General features: G+C 37.0%; 2 protein-coding genes across 2 annotated transcripts; one reads left to right on the forward strand and one right to left on the reverse strand.

The window, feature by feature from the left end:
- On the reverse strand, positions 1–8,292 carry LOC136815230 (transient receptor potential cation channel subfamily A member 1-like). The gene is made up of 10 exons (XM_067071674.1): positions 8,093–8,292; positions 7,388–7,582; positions 6,796–7,080; positions 6,183–6,581; positions 5,516–5,677; positions 4,836–5,173; positions 2,213–2,473; positions 1,413–2,012; positions 993–1,205; positions 1–604 (listed from the first exon to the last, which is right to left on the reverse strand). The coding sequence occupies exons 2-10, from the start codon at positions 7,578–7,580 to the stop codon at positions 386–388; spliced, it is 2,670 nt and encodes an 889-aa protein (XP_066927775.1). The 5' UTR covers positions 7,581–7,582; positions 8,093–8,292; the 3' UTR covers positions 1–385.
- A 1,585-nt stretch (positions 8,293–9,877) lies between these two features.
- On the forward strand, positions 9,878–15,358 carry LOC136815232 (putative leucine-rich repeat-containing protein DDB_G0290503). Its single transcript, XM_067071676.1, has 6 exons — positions 9,878–10,721; positions 11,895–12,074; positions 12,451–13,414; positions 13,709–13,928; positions 14,119–14,240; positions 15,063–15,358. Exons 1-6 carry the CDS (start codon positions 9,967–9,969, stop codon positions 15,186–15,188), a joined length of 2,367 nt encoding a protein of 788 aa, XP_066927777.1. The 5' UTR covers positions 9,878–9,966; the 3' UTR covers positions 15,189–15,358.
- The last annotated feature ends 42 nt before the right edge of the window (positions 15,359–15,400 follow it).

Raw genomic sequence — 15,400 nt, forward strand, 5'->3', positions numbered from 1 at the left:
GCTATAAGGTACCCGAGAGTACTGAATTTCATAGCTTCTACAATACGTAATTTGTAGTAAAGAGACCGAACTATTTTAACCGTTAAAAGGGGCTCAATGGTTTCACTTATTTTGTGAATGTTCACCCCAGTTCCAAAAGTAGTGTCTTGAAATATAAATGTTTAAAGTTTCACCATAACTGCTACGTCAAAAGAATTTCTTATCACAAACTGTAGTCTGTGGATAACCCCAGTTCCCATATTGTCTTTATCACAAAGTTCAAGATTCCATTGCTTCGTCCGTCCCATATTCATGAAAAGATTCAGGAAAAATCATTGCCTCATTTTACTGACGATGATTCACCTCGCCTATCAAAACCAAATTTCAGATGATTTAGCCAAAAAGTCTATATTTCACTGACCATATCATCATCATCGTCAAGGTTATCGAGAATAAACCTGAACTGATGAACGAGACGATCTTGCTTTTTATTCAATTCTCTCATACTGTAACGAACTTCATCGATTTCGTTTTCATGACGACCTCTCCAACGACTGAAATCCAACTTGCTCAACGTCGCGTTGTTAGTTGCTATAGAGATTGATTCACCTTTCATTTCCTCAACCTGGACAAGAATCGTTAAGAAATAATATAAATCTAGCGAAACATAGCAAATCTTGATCACATCCGAACTAAGCATTGGCAGCGGGGCTATCTGTTTAAATTTTGTGACTAAATTTTTTTGTTGTGGGATCGCAGATAGAAAAAGAGACAAGCCCGTATATTGGATAAAATATCCCCCAAATTAAGTTCCCTTCAAAATGCCCTATTTTTACCATCCTTTAATTAAATGTCCACCAAATTAGATTTTTTTCAACCGTTTCCCATACTCGTGCTATTTCAGGTGTCAAAACAAGTTTAATTCTTATTCAACAATGATTTCTAGTAAAAAATATCTTTCAACTGCCAAATTAAATTGCCGTCATAATTCTTTTCCTCTAAGATATTCTTACCAAAGGTGCACAGTCTTCGTGGAAGAAAGCTTTCATGTTCAAGTGTGTTTTCTTAGGGATCATTCGTTCCACCTGTACGCATCTTTCCGCTTGCATGATGAGCGCCATGGCTACACTTTGTGGATACTTCCGAGAAAAGGTGGTCGCCAACAAAGCTATGTACAAACTGATGGCAACCACTGACGTCAAACCCATGTAAGAACCCGTCAAAAGCTGAAACAGAAGACAGTGAAAAGTCTAAGAGAGGATTGAAATAAAATGTTGTTCGTTGATTTCATTTATTTTAAAAATCGGTAAGACTGACAAGTTTATTTCACTCCAAGAAACGGCTTGTAATTATTTATTTCTATCGAAAGCTTCGGTAATCACAACAGAACTGGTTCCTAAAATATGTAGTAAAAAAGTACTTTATCAGCATACCTGTGCAAATGTTTCATCAATCTCCACAAATTCTTTCCATTTGAACTCGCCCACTAATGACATTTGAAAAATATCATACACCATATCATTGATCTCGTGAAGAAATGATTTGGAATGACGTAATTGTGGTCCGCCGAAGATCATCCAAAAAGCGCAACAATACGGAATGTAAATCAATAAAAACAAGACCAGAAATTTCATGGTATCTATAACGACGTAGCCCAGCATGATAATGAAAGGCCCGAAGTAAGGGAAAGGTTTCAGTCTGCGTAATAGACGAAGCCAAATGAAGATAAGTGTGAGAGAGAAGATGCGCATGTGGTAATATTTCAATTTATCGTCCTCCAGTAAGAGGTTCAATAAACGAGTTGCCATAACGACCCATACCAACAAATAAACGAACCAATCAAAACAATTCCATCCATCGGAGAAATATCGCTTTCGCTTTCGATTTCCAATAGCTTCAATGGTGTCATCAATGTGACGTCTCTCTTCAGGCCACCTGGGATGACAATATTTGAGGTCGCGTTCTGCTTGTGCGATCACCCATTTCCCATAAGCGTTATCACGTCGCTTGTCGATCTGGATCTCCACAATGTGCTGTAAAGGATCGAGAGAGAAAAATCGTATAGAATATTTAATTAGTTTACACCATAAGACAACATCAGTAAATTCATGTCTCGTGAATATCGGAAAACAAAAGTAGCAGAAATTATGAAATTTTCGGAAAAACTGTGATACTGTAAAAAGATTTCTTTCTGTACGAGCTCAATGACAAACTTAAAAGAGTATATACTCACAGTAGCCATGAAATAGATGGTCAAGCCAACTCCGATCACCTCAAGCACTGTAATATGCCACCACAGCGAAAAGGGCCGATAAATTGTTGGTCCCATTACCGGCGTTGCGACGCCAACTGCCGACCATAAAAGTGCGTAAATGACGTTGAGAACGAGACTGAAAATTGAAGCCTTTCGACCAATCAGCATCCACTTCTTTTTTATTAATAATTGAATGGCTGGATGGACTACTAAAGATACTTCCCAATGCTCAACTACTTTCTGAACATGAACGAAAGAAAAAAACTCGTTATTATCTTTTGAAGGGGAGAGTGAATCGTATCCCCTACCTGAGAGGATGCGTTCAATATAGTACATAAATGGTAGAGAGTGACATTTTCCCGAACACACATCTACTAAACCTCGTTTCCTCAGCGTATTCTCATCCTTCCGATGTTGACTGAGACTATATCGTAACGAGGTTGTTGTCTAACTTCTGAGTGCCCAAACATATTTACAGCTGAATCAATCCCTCTTGAGCCTTCAAGGAAATCAGCCATGAAACACACCTCAAGGAGCCAGATATTTGGTTTAAAATAGGGGAAAATTAGATTTAGAGGAATTCAAGAAAAAACAAGCAACATGCTGAATGGACCTACCTAATGATTAACATCAGATGAAAATAAGAAAAAAGTGACAATAATTATACAAAAATTCAGAATGGAAAAATAAATCTTGTGTGTTGAATAATGTAAAATGGTAAAAAGGAATTTCCCCAAATACGAAAATCACTTAAACCATTCAGGCCCAAAAAACCTTTTAAGCTGTTTTTGGCCCAAATTTGACCAAATATATTTTGTTTCGAAAATCGGCCCCGACACATTTTAGGCATTGCCATTTTGCATCATTGTGCAAAAAATCAGAAAAAAATTATGAGTCAACATTGAGAAAAGCTATATTTTCTTATTTGGTTAAAGGGAATTTCCCTAAAATAGGGACCGCAATGATTTTTTCAAATTGTTTTTAGCGCATTGAAACCATGCTCATTGGAAAGAGCATCAAAAAAGAAAAAAAATGAGGGGTCATTCATCAAAATCGGCCAAGCCGTTCTCGAGATATGAAATTTTCTATCTCCTGAAAATGACCCTTTTTTTGGAACGATTTTCGAGGATTTTTGTAAAAATCATGGTTAAATAGGTTTAAAAGTGAAAATCCGGGGGTTATGTCAAAAAATACATTTTTTGCAATAACTTTACTTCTATTAATGCTATAGCATTGAAACTTGGCACGAAGGTTCTCAAGACAAAGTTTTAATTTTTTATCAATTTTTTTTTTCAAATTTTTCGTTTGCCGTACGAATGAATCGAAAATATCCTGTATGCCGGAGAGTTGGCAGATTGTCACTCTCCGTGGACTTTGAACTTTCGAATTGTAAACAAACACGCGCTCGACAATTCTGTAGAATTTCTCGAATACCAATAAACTTTGAGCCAAAAAAGACAGCAGAGCGCGGTTGAAAATGTTAATTTTTATTAACAAACAATATGTAAAAAAGGTTGAAATTTCATATTATCTTTGTCTTAATGCCGGGGAGGACAGCTAAAGCCCTCAAAAGTGGCTTTTTCCCAGAAAAAACTGAATAATTTTTTGTAGGATTTGATTGGGTCAATGAGACAAAAAAAACAAACAGCGCTGATCTCTTCCAGTTCCAAAAATGTATAACATCATGGGGGTTTGAGGACGCGCTCACCTGTCTAAATCCAATTTTCTGTTGGTAGGTCGTCTGCCATTCAAAATTTTACAAAATTGCTCATATTTTCATAAAAAATAAAGTTATGGCCACCAAACTTTTACAGGACATTTATTTAATGATAAGAATGCTTCTAAAACTTATCCCATGGTTATAGGTGGTCTAAAACCTAAAAACAACATTTTGGTCGATTCCAACCATTTTACCCCCGTCTTTCGCGGTCCCTACCTAAAATACGAAAATCCGTCTTTTAAGGCGAATAAGAATTTTCCGAGAAAAACCACTTCAGCCATTCTTTAGAGAATCTTGCCCTCCATCTTTGTACAAAAAATCAGAAAAAAGTAATGACAGGATTTTGCACAAAGTCCAAAAAACCCTATTTTTAGGCAGTTTTTGGCCCAAATTTGACCAAATATATTTTGTTTCGAAAATCAGACTCCGACACATTTTAGGCATTGCCATTTTGCATCATTGTGTAAAAAACCAGAAAAAAATAACGAGTCAACATTGAGAAAAGCTATATTTTCTTATTTGGTTAAAGGGAATTTCCAAGTCCAAAAAACCCTATTTTTAGGTAGTTTTTGGCCCATATTTGCCCAAATAATTTTTTTCTCAAAAATCAGACTCCGTCACGTTCTGGGCATTGCCATTTTGCATCATTGCGCAAAAAATCAGAAAAAACTAATGAGCCAATCCTGAGAAAAGCTGGTAACAGACGGACGGACGGACGGACGAACGAACGGACAGACGGACGGACGAACGGACATGGGTTAATTTATAGAACCTCCACCGGGGTACCCGGAGGTAGGTCCAAAAAAAAGGAATTTAGCCAAGAAGATTCAGATGTCCAAGAGAAGAGTTTCGAGGTAGATATTCTAACAGAAGAGTGCTCACCTCCAAGACGGACTTGGCAAGTTCACCTTTCTTGATCTGTTTCTTGGTCACCATCTCATTCAGTGACAATTCACGTTTTTGACGTTCTCGTTCCATCTTGGTCAAATATTTCCAACTGATCTGCAACTCCTCATCTGCTAACAACTTCTTCTCCAAGTAATTCAAATAGCAATATAGTTTTCTATTGGCAGGATCTTCAGCGTAGAATTGTTGCAAGGCCAGGAAGGCTACACCAGGCATCTTCTGAACCATGATGGAGAGACATGAAACACCTTGATCATCGTACACTGCACATGGAGCGTTCTTGCTCAATAAATATCGCGCAGCTTCAATACGTCCTGAAAATCGAGAAGCAGCAGTAATCTCAAGGAAATATTTGAGTACAGAATAATTTTGTCTTACAAGTCTGTGGGGGGGCATTTCCAAAACAAAGCTAATTTTTTAACTCCTCCGTTCAATCGATTTCTTTTTAGCCTTCCAAAACCCCTAGTTCTCCATTTTCATTTGAAAAACAGGGGACATGTAAAGGTTAAATTGAATTTCGTTCTTGAAAAAGTGTCAACCGGACAAAAACACTGGTAAAAAGTGTTTGTTTTTTGACATTGTAATAGTTTTATATGAAATGAAGTCAAGCAAATATCACTCTTAAGTAAGAATTATTACTAAAAAAAGCATATTACCGTTTTCAGCAGCGAGATGGAGAGCAGTACGTAATCGATAGTCTCGATCGTTCATCGACGCACCCAGCTTCAAAAGGACTTTCAACGCTCCTACTGAGTTGTTCTTTGCTGCGTAATGAAGCGCTGTCTGACGCTCGTCCTTCGTCACGTCTTTTAGTTTCTCTGAAAATGTTCAAGTTTACGAATCAAAGCCTTTTACAGTCATTTAGTGGAATGAGTGCGATACGTCCTCTTTTAATTGTGAAACAGTAGGGATCTAGTGAAGCCGCGACCCGTGCACCATTGATAGCACCACAAACCGCCCGATCAATAAGGTATACAACGATTTTGGTCGACCTTTCCTCGCAATGGCGTAATAGGATATTAAGTAAGGGATCATTCCTTAGTAAACCGAGACAAGAATAGTCAGCTTCAAAAATAGTATTATTTAGAGAATTTTTTTAAAGGGGATAAGCAAATCAGGCCCTTGAAATCTTTATGGCCATAGACTACAGGCAAAACTGTAAGGGAAAGAAAGTCGAATTCTACAAAAATGATTTGTAATATCGGATAACATATATTAGAACGCATTAAAGTCTGAGCGAAATTCCCTTATACATTTCAGTAAGGGACTTAAAACCGTCATAAAGATTTTTATCGAAAAAAAAAAAAAAATGATAAAACTTACCGTGATCTTGACCCACTAAAAAATCAATCATTTCTACATGTCCCACAGCCGATGCAAGATGAAGGGGTGTCCGCCCATAACGGTCTTTGGCGTCGTAAATAGCGCCCCGCTTGATGAGATATTTTGCGACGTCAGTGTGCCAGTTCTTTGCCACTTCATGCATGACCGTTTGACCGTATTTATCGGTAACGTTGAGGTTGGCACCATTGCGAATGAGACGGTCCACCATCTTGAGATCTATTGCATCGGTAGGGTTCTTACTTCGAGCGAGTTGTGCAAAATAAGTGATGAGTTCTTTGCTCTTGATATATGTATTCTTCTTTTTTCGTAATGTAGTTTCGCCATTGTCGCTACTGTTCCCATCGCTATCCAACATCCCCATCGATGCTCCACGATTGCCTGTTGGTAAGAAGTAAGTGATAAAGCACGCTCGATATCATCAAAGAACACGTTATTATCCATAATAATCTTACTCATTCAACTTCAACTGTAGTTATTCAAGTCGTTTATGTCGTGAGTGTTTTAGTAAGATCATAATCTATACAATGGATCGCTTACTATGTTTGACGATACTCGTCCTATTGTTGAAAATGTACATATTGAAAAGTCTTACCTGTCAAAAGATCATGCCCTTCGATTTCTCCGCGTTCTTCAAGCGTACGCTGCTTGACTGAAATGCGTGCTTCATCGAGAGGCGCCGGGCTTTTGTAATTATGGCGTCTGAAAGGCTCTTCAATAACGGATCGTTTGTTTTGAACGGATCTTTGGTTTTGTTTGTTTCGTCTTCGAAAGTTGACGGCATCAACATGGTCCCTGGTTCGATGATTTCTATTGGACGGTCCACCATTTTGTCGTTTTGGAGAACGCATCAGATAGCCTATATCAGTACCGTCTTTTGCTACAAGTCACAGGTAAAAGAATTAGCGAAATATCATTCAGCGGTTACAAAATTATTGAGGCACGAGGGAATAAGGGAGAATAAATCTAGAGTTCTTAACAAAACGTTGTCAGCTTAGAGGAAAATTTGAATGTGAAAATGTAGATAACATTAGCAAGATTCTTCACTCTGGCTCATATTTTGCAGACTCTCAGAACTTGAAAAGCTGCTACTTGAAAAGGTACTAAACATGCAGTTTGCTCTTGATGGAAATCCTACAGTAAAACCTTGTAGCTGCCGCGACCTAGCACTAGCCAATAAATCGTACCTGATGTTGAGTTGAACTGTTTTCGATAGTCTTCATCCGGTGTTTTGACAATTAAGGGCGGTGTATATAAATTCCGCCCGGCTGGAGGTGGGAATTGTTCACGCCCCGAGTGTATTGTCGATCTGTTGCTCGTTAAGGGAATGTTCTCTTCGTCTCTTTCGTTCTTTCGAGCCGATTCCAACTTCAAAAACATAGCTAGTGAGATAAAACAAAAATATGATCACTATTAGACGGAAAATCATGTGCTTGCTATCTAACAAATGTTCCAAACTGATTAATGTTTTTTAATTTGACGTTCCTGAAATGATTCACGGACATAATCTTTTATTATGTTAGAAATAGTGGATTACGCCCATGAGAACTACATTGGTAGACAGCACTGGACTCATCAGCCACCAAACTTAAGACCAGAGTTTAATTAGGAATATTTGGGTACTTTGGTATGTACGGATCATAACGAAGGAGCTTTTTTTACCTTTCAAAGTCTCTTAAAATCGAATCGAAGTCATGAAAATTTATTAAAGGGGAGACAGTTTTCAAATATCGCCTCTCTGATGGTCACTTTTTGCAAAATTTAAGTCTCTCTAAGGTAAGGTCTGTGAAATCGACAAGAACCAGCAAGAACAGCAAAAAAGAAGATAAATAAAAAGGTCTCAAATAAAACCAAAAGTCGAATAAAACCAAAAAGCGTTTACTTTTGCTTACCGTCACCAGTAGATCTTTATTTGCCGTCAGGTTTCAAGTAGAAGTATCACACTAGTTTCTTCATGACAAAATACAGAACGCGGTATATTCCAATGTGCAGAGGTTATCAAAATTCTCGAAAAATACAGTACTTGATTTCTTCTGACTTTCTTGTTCTTTGAAAACCGCACGCTGAAAAAGATAGTAAAGAGAAAGGAGAAAACTTCGATAGCCGATTCATACAGTGTTATTCTTATTCGGTTGATAAATATTTTAATGAAGTTAAGGTTCTATTGAAAAATTAAGTTTCTTAAAAAGAAGAGCACATATATTCTGGCAATATCAAAGTAGAATATGTATATAAGTAAGACCTACCTTTTTTGTCAGCTTAATACCTTACTTCCCCCGATGTGTAGAAGATTATCTGTAATGAAATATGGTTCCGATCCATGGAAAATCGAAAAAAGGGTAAAAATATTCTTATAGAGAAGTTAGATTTGATATAAAATTTGCATGAATGCTACATAAGATTTCAAAATAATTCAAAATATATTCGATTCAGAGGAGACGATACAATAGTGAAAGAGAAAGTCCACATTAAGAATTCATTAAACCAATTCAATTCAAAGAACTTTGTCACTCTTACCGTTTTGAAAATATTTGCTCTAAAAAAGGGTAAACTCCATTGCAAATGTATACCTAATGCTCTTTTTCTTCGGAAATAAGACATAGAAACTTATCATAAAATTTTCCAAAACAGATAGGTACGAGTCAACAAATGCACATTTCTATTAAAACTTGAGTTTCGTGCTAAGATTTTTTCTATCGCGGGGAAAAAGGCGACCAAAATATTGAATTTATGACCGAAGTTTTATTAAGCAAATTTCTTCTCCGACGAACTTATCCCCCAAAAAGTACATTTGAGATCTTCATTAATGTAAGAAGTGTTTCCAACGTACTTTCAAGTACTTTCATATAAATGTTGAATGAGCAGAACAGAGACGGACATAAATCTTTGGAAGTTAGATTCAAATTATTGTCCGAAAGCTTAACTAAAGCATTGCAAGGCGTCCGCCAACTAGTCGAGAGAAATATCGACTTTTCGATATAATCATTTGAACAGGATCCTTTCTTAATATCTATAATATGATATTTATAGCTTTTTAATAATTCCCTATACTGTAATATATTTTATCGTCACTTAATTTTTATTGCTTTTAATTACTCACATTTTTTCCAATTTTTTCAATAAATTTGTTACTTTCTTTTTACTTGTATGATAACTGATGATGGCGTAAGCCGAAAAGCTTTTTATTCAATTTTTTCAAATATATTTTACATTCATTTCTTAATATCATTTCCGACAAAATATAAAAAACATCAAACTAAGCCACAGAATGGTATAATACATTTTATCTAAAGTTTTAATAGCCATATGTAAGTATTCGAGATAAATCGAGGGGGCGGTATAAAGCAAAGTTGACATGTCTCCAAAATCACCGTCCATTTGCCGGACGATGGTAAAAACACCAAAATACCATCTTCTGTTTATGTGAGCAAAGGCGATATTAAAGCCTTACATAATCTATTGACTTTGTTTTGTATCACTTACCGTAGCCCTCAATATCCTTCGTCTCCGAAACATAAACTGCGTGTTGATCATCGGGAACGAAATAAATGGAAAGGCATTTTCGCGCCGTTTTTTCTGACGTCGGATGACACTGTAGTGTTTATTCATTTTTATTTTTAGAAGTGACGTAAAGTTTTCACGACGAACGTGTATTCCGTTTGGTCCAATGCAGCGAATTCTTTTTAATTCATTTGACATGTACACAAGCTAGAGAAAAGATCGCAATTTTAGAAAATGTTTTCATGAATTGTGAAAGTTTTGAAGAATGTATTCGCAAAATACAAATGAAAATGAGACTTACCTCAGTAATGAACGTATTCTTGAAGAGTTGGGTTGCGGAACTAACCCGTTCATGGGAGATGTGATCACCAGTGAAGGAAGTAGCACCAATACAAGACTTTCCGACGATACCTACCATTATTTACAGAAGAAATTGTCAGATGCAACAGCTTTATTGGCAACCCAAGGTGATCGTGAAAACAGTTTGATCCAGAAACTAGACCAGTCATCTCGAGAATGCCAAGAGTTGCGTAACAAAAATACCTCACTGAAAGCAGAGATTCAAACATTGACTGAAAGGCAAGTAGAGGTCGATCAAAAGTTGGAAGTTGAACGACGCGATAAGATCTCTTTGCAGACCCAAATAGATTCTCTTGAACATGAAATTAAAGAAGAAAAAGAACGGTTTCGGTTGTGCTTTGAAAAACTGAAGGAAGCTGAAAGCAAAATCTTTGGAAGCGATGAATTAGCTAAGAAAATGTACTCCCTTGCAACTGACTCTTGTGCACAATCTGATGTACTAAGAGAAGAAGTTGGCTCCCTAGAAACACTAATCGAGACGTGTAAATCGGCAATGTCTAAACTAAGTGAAGAGAAACAAGAGCTTTCTACTAAGTTACGTGTTGTCGAAACAGAATACGAAGGTTACGAAGGGACCATGCAAGATGCGTTGGCTGATATTGAGCTATTGAAAGATGAAAATGTTAGACAAGAAAATTACATCAACGAAACATTAAACAGGTAATTCTTCTTTGATTATTTATAGGGGGGATGTTAGGACTAATTTTTTAAGCCCATTTGTCAAAAGTTGCCATTTGGTATAAAAAGAAGAAAAATTCATGTAAAAACACTGTGGAACTTTTTTCAAGGTTGCCACGGGTAGGGTGCCACCGCCGCTCCGCCAGCAAAATCGAAATTTCAAAAATTTTTAAAACATAGCGAAGTGACCCCTCATTTGAAAGGTATTTTCATGCTGATTAAGAAAATCAATATTGTAATGGTAAAAAACACTCTCACAAAAAGTAACTTAAGAAAAACGATCAAAAAATTGCGTTTTTAGCAAAATCCTCAAAATTTTGCCAACTGTTGGAAATTACTTTTTGTGACAGTGTTATTCAACCTCATTATATTGATTTTCTTAACCAGCATGAAAATACCTTTCAAATGAGGGGTCACTTCACTATGTTTTGAAAATTTTTGAAATTTCGATTTTGCTGGCGGAGCCACGGTGCCACCCTGCCCGTGGCAACCTTGAAAGGGTACCATAGGGTTTTAACATAATTTTTTCTCTTTTTATACCCAAAGGCAACTTTTGACAATGGGCTAAGAATTTACGCCATTTTTGCAAAATAACATCCCCCCTATTATTTACCTGAAGGACAGGAAGTATAATAAATGATCGGGTATGGTCCGTTTTAAAATTTCGTTTCTAAATTTTTCGTGATTCTTAAGTAGCTGGTCAAAAGTGAAAGCAAAAAAGAAGAGAATCACAAAACAAATGTAAGTTTATATCAAATGGTGGATGTGAATCGACATCTATATTTTCTCAAGGATCTGAGCGATCGGAAAAAGGGAAAGAAATTATTTATATCTATATCTATAGTTGAATTGCAGCTAGCTTTGAAGCCCATCTTCGGAACTTTTGACGCTTTAAATGAATGAATGCCCCTTACCCTGTCCCCTCGCATGGCTTCACCTGGGCGAAGGTTCTCTCGTTTGTTAAGTGGACCGCTACGAGTGAGAATCAAACCTCACTTCGTCGCCTGTGCGAAAATCAAGGTCAAAGGCCACTATACCACAGTGCCTTGATAACAAGTGGTAGTTTTCAAGAATTGAAAAGAAGGGAGGCGTGTTGAAAATCCATGAGTTTCTTCTCTAAAGCAGACGTTACGACAATGAAATTTTTTTTAATAGATTTCGGGAGATATCAGTGCATTTTGATAGTATGAAAACGTTTGTCAAGCAACAACAGTTAAAAGTGGAAGCTTATCAGAAGAAGCTGGCATCTTATGGTGACGGTGATGGAACACTGAGAGAAAAAGTCAAAACCCTGGAAGGTGAAGTCATCATCGCCAAGAAAGAAATGGAATCACAGTAAGTCAATACTTTCCTCCTCATCTTAAGTGCTTTTTTCGAGAGTGTCCTACGTCTACGAAACCTACTTTCTCTCAAATATTTAATTCAGTTAGAAGGTTATTTATGAGTGTCCATAATCATCGTGATATTGTTATTAGAATCAGGTCCTGTCAAGAAAAGCGTCAATCTATATTCTGAGTAGACGATAATTTAAACCAGGTGTAGAAACAAGATGTAATATAATCTGACATCCAGAAGCACAAGTACTTGAATAAGACTTAGGCGACAACTTTTGGTAAAGTGAAAAAAATGAGGCGCGAAAATCAGTAATCCTTGGCTGTCACTCCCTACCATCACGTTACTTTAACATAACGTAAAACCTTTTTTTATTTAGGGAAAGGTGTGCTCGACTAAAGGTGGACGACCTTCAAAAAACGATCGAATCGTACAAAGGTGACCGGAAAGAGTTTGAGAAGAAATACGAATCGCTGCAAGGGGATATGGGGAGAGTGCGAGAGGAGAACATCGCGTTGAAGTTGAAGCAAGATACCATGAAATCACAGGTAGACGATGAGAGGATGAAGGGAGCAGAGGTTAAAATGCAGTTGGAAAGAGAAAGACAACAAAATGAAAATATCCGGGAAGAGCTACGAGAAAGCAACAACAAAACGCGTGAAATTGAAATGAAGCTCGCGGAGGTTTCAGGAAAAGGTGTGTCGTTAGGTAATATGACGGAAGTTTGGGAATCTGAACGCTCCAACTTCAATAAGAGTCGAGAAGATCTGAAAATTGAACTCATGAATGTTCGTAAGATTAAGGAAGAGCTTCAAGTCAAATATGAAAAGAGTGAAAAAGAGTTGGCAGAGTTACAAAGTAAACAAGAGAAACGAGAAAGAGAATTCAAGGAGATTACAGAAGATAGCAACCACCTCAAAGAAAGCATGGACAAAGTTTCAAAAAAGAAAGAGAGCTTGGAGAGCGAGGTAGAGGAGAAAGACATTAAAATAGCGACTTTTTCGAAATCGATCAGTGAGAAGGAAAAGCAAGTGGTCGATCTGGAAGAGAAGTTGAAACATTGTCAAATGATCTTCATGGAAAATGATGAACGTTTCCGAATGGCTGAGAAAAAGTTGAAATTACTTCAAGAACAATGTAACGAAAAACAGATCATGAATGAGAAACTGTGTCAAACCATGACTGAAACACAACAATCACTTGCCGTGGAAACACAAGAGAAACGAGATTTAGAAGAAAGACTTCGTGATCTGAGAGAGGAATACGAAAGACATCGATTGGAGTCTGAACACATTCGCACGAGGCTGACTGAAGAGTTGAAACGAATCAAAGTTATTATTCAGGTAAAATTTGAAAAGCATCGAATCTTTATAGAACCACTGCTCTTGAATATTCAGCAATTTGAAATTGGGAGCTTAGTGTTGGCAAGAAGATTGAAAAACTCTGAAAGCAATCAATGACATTTTTTTAAAATGTACATCTAGAATGTTTCTCGAGTCGAATGCTCTAAAATTAACTATTTTGGATTTGGTTCTACTATAAGGGTGAGCTAGACACTCAGGTTTTCTCGAATCAGTTGCTGGGATATTGTTTACCAATATACATTTATCTCTAGCTTTCGTTTCTTCGTTTCGCAGGGAGAACATGAAGATCGGACGAAAGAGAAACAGGCTCACCAAGAAGCTATCTACAAGTTGAACAATAAACTGAAAGAAATGGCAGACATCATCGATACTGATCGTGATCAAATGATGAAATTGCAAGACCGTGTCTCCATGTTAACCAGCAGGAACGATGATATGGCAAAACAGATCACACGATTGGAAGAAGATATCTTGCACAGAGAGAGGACCATTAGTAAGTTACACGTGAAATGCAAATAATTCTTGAATTTGAAGATTTGTCAAAAGCTTCTTTCCCTAAAAAAATTGTTGAAAAGGGCCTTTCAGACGAGAGATTTGAACGCATTAAACAAATATTAGAGATTACATCAGTACCCATGTATTGAATATCTTTTCTAATCACTTTTCGCTTGTTTCGTTTTTAGAGGACCTCGAAACATCGAACGCAAAGGAAGGTGAATCATTGGTCAAATATCAAGATCAAGTCAAACGATTAGAAGAAGAACTCAAGCAATCCAACGAAGAATTCGACAAATTTCAAACTGAGGTATATGACAACATTCCTTTAGCGGGATATGATACAAAACTACTGAACGACGCCTAAAAAAACAAGCTTTTCTTTCGAGACAATCTAAAAGAAGCTACATACCTTTCTCGGGTATCTAATAGCCGGGGGGTTGGAATAAGCGGGGGGATTGGAAAAAATCTCAAAACTTAATAAGCGTAGGGAGGGGTTGGAATAAAAATGTCCTAGGTGGAAAATTTTTGAAAATGAGGCTAGTCCAGCAGAGGAGAACTTTCAAAAACATTTTCCCAAAAATTAATAAGCGGGGGGGGGGAGGGTTGTAATAAGAATGTCCTGGGTGGAAAATTTTCGAATAATTAATTAGCGGGTATCAACTGGTATCAATTTCAACAACAAAAAAGAGATTTTAGCAAATGAACACGTAAAATAAGAACCAATACTAACAAAAAGGAAAATTTTAACAAGTTAAAGGTCTATCTACACTGTGATAAAATATTGAATTATTCGAATTTAATTAGCAGTGGGTCTTAATAAGAGCGGGGGGATGGATTTTTTTTCTTTTAACAATTAGCGGGAGGGCGTCTATTCGGGAGACAAGAGTAGACCACGTGCACGCGTTACGGTCCCGCTCCGTAACGAAATTCTTACGTCATTTCTAGCCAATAGTTGACCAATAGAATAACTTCATTTCAATTCGTAGCGAAACGAAGCACGCTACCCGCGGTATTTAGTAAAAAGCTGACACCGATACACAGTATAATAGAAGCTTCACAAATACCCAAAGGTCTTTGGTTTCTTTTCCGTGATGATTATGAAGTTTATTCGTTTATTTTATTCACTTAGGTCCATTTGTTTGAAAAGTTTTGGCGCCAACAACACAAACAATCAATAGTTGAATTACAAGACGAGCTGGACTCCATATCTGCCGAAAAAATGATGCTGCTAATGAAGACCGTTAGAAGTGAATAGAACAATGTTTCAAATGTTTGCCAACACACTCACTGTGTTGGAAAATTGGGAAAGTGTCACCACCAGAGAATGATATTTCTCGTTCTAAATTCAAATTGGACTTGAATAGTGCTAGAGCTAGGCAGATAATATGATTTCTTTCAGGTTTTAGTTGTACTTTTAAAAAATGTTGTGAACGAAAGTTGATCGTAAGCTAAATGAGAATAAAAACA

Source organism: Clytia hemisphaerica, unplaced genomic scaffold, assembly GCF_902728285.1.
Source record: "Clytia hemisphaerica strain Z4C2 unplaced genomic scaffold, Clytia hemisphaerica genome assembly, whole genome shotgun sequence".
NCBI classification, from domain to species: domain Eukaryota; kingdom Metazoa; phylum Cnidaria; class Hydrozoa; order Leptothecata; family Clytiidae; genus Clytia; species Clytia hemisphaerica.

Bases quoted from the DNA above. Each gene is read 5' to 3' on its own strand.
- LOC136815230 (XM_067071674.1), bottom strand. From the start codon at position 7,580: ATGTTTTTGAAGTTGGAATCGGCTCGAAAGAACGAAAGAGACGAAGAG. The intron at 7,081-7,387 runs GTACGATTTATT...TGTGACTTGTAG, and splicing joins ACAGTTCAACTCAACATCAG to CAAAAGACGGTACTGATATA. The intron at 5,174-5,515 runs GTAATATGCTTT...CTCGATTTTCAG, and splicing joins CCATCTCGCTGCTGAAAACG to GACGTATTGAAGCTGCGCGA.
- LOC136815232 (XM_067071676.1), top strand. From the start codon at position 9,967: ATGTATTCGCAAAATACAAATGAAAATGAGACTTACCTCAGTAATGAA. The intron at 10,722-11,894 runs GTAATTCTTCTT...TTTTTTTAATAG, and splicing joins ATCAACGAAACATTAAACAG to ATTTCGGGAGATATCAGTGC. The intron at 14,241-15,062 runs GTATATGACAAC...TTATTCACTTAG, and splicing joins TCGACAAATTTCAAACTGAG to GTCCATTTGTTTGAAAAGTT.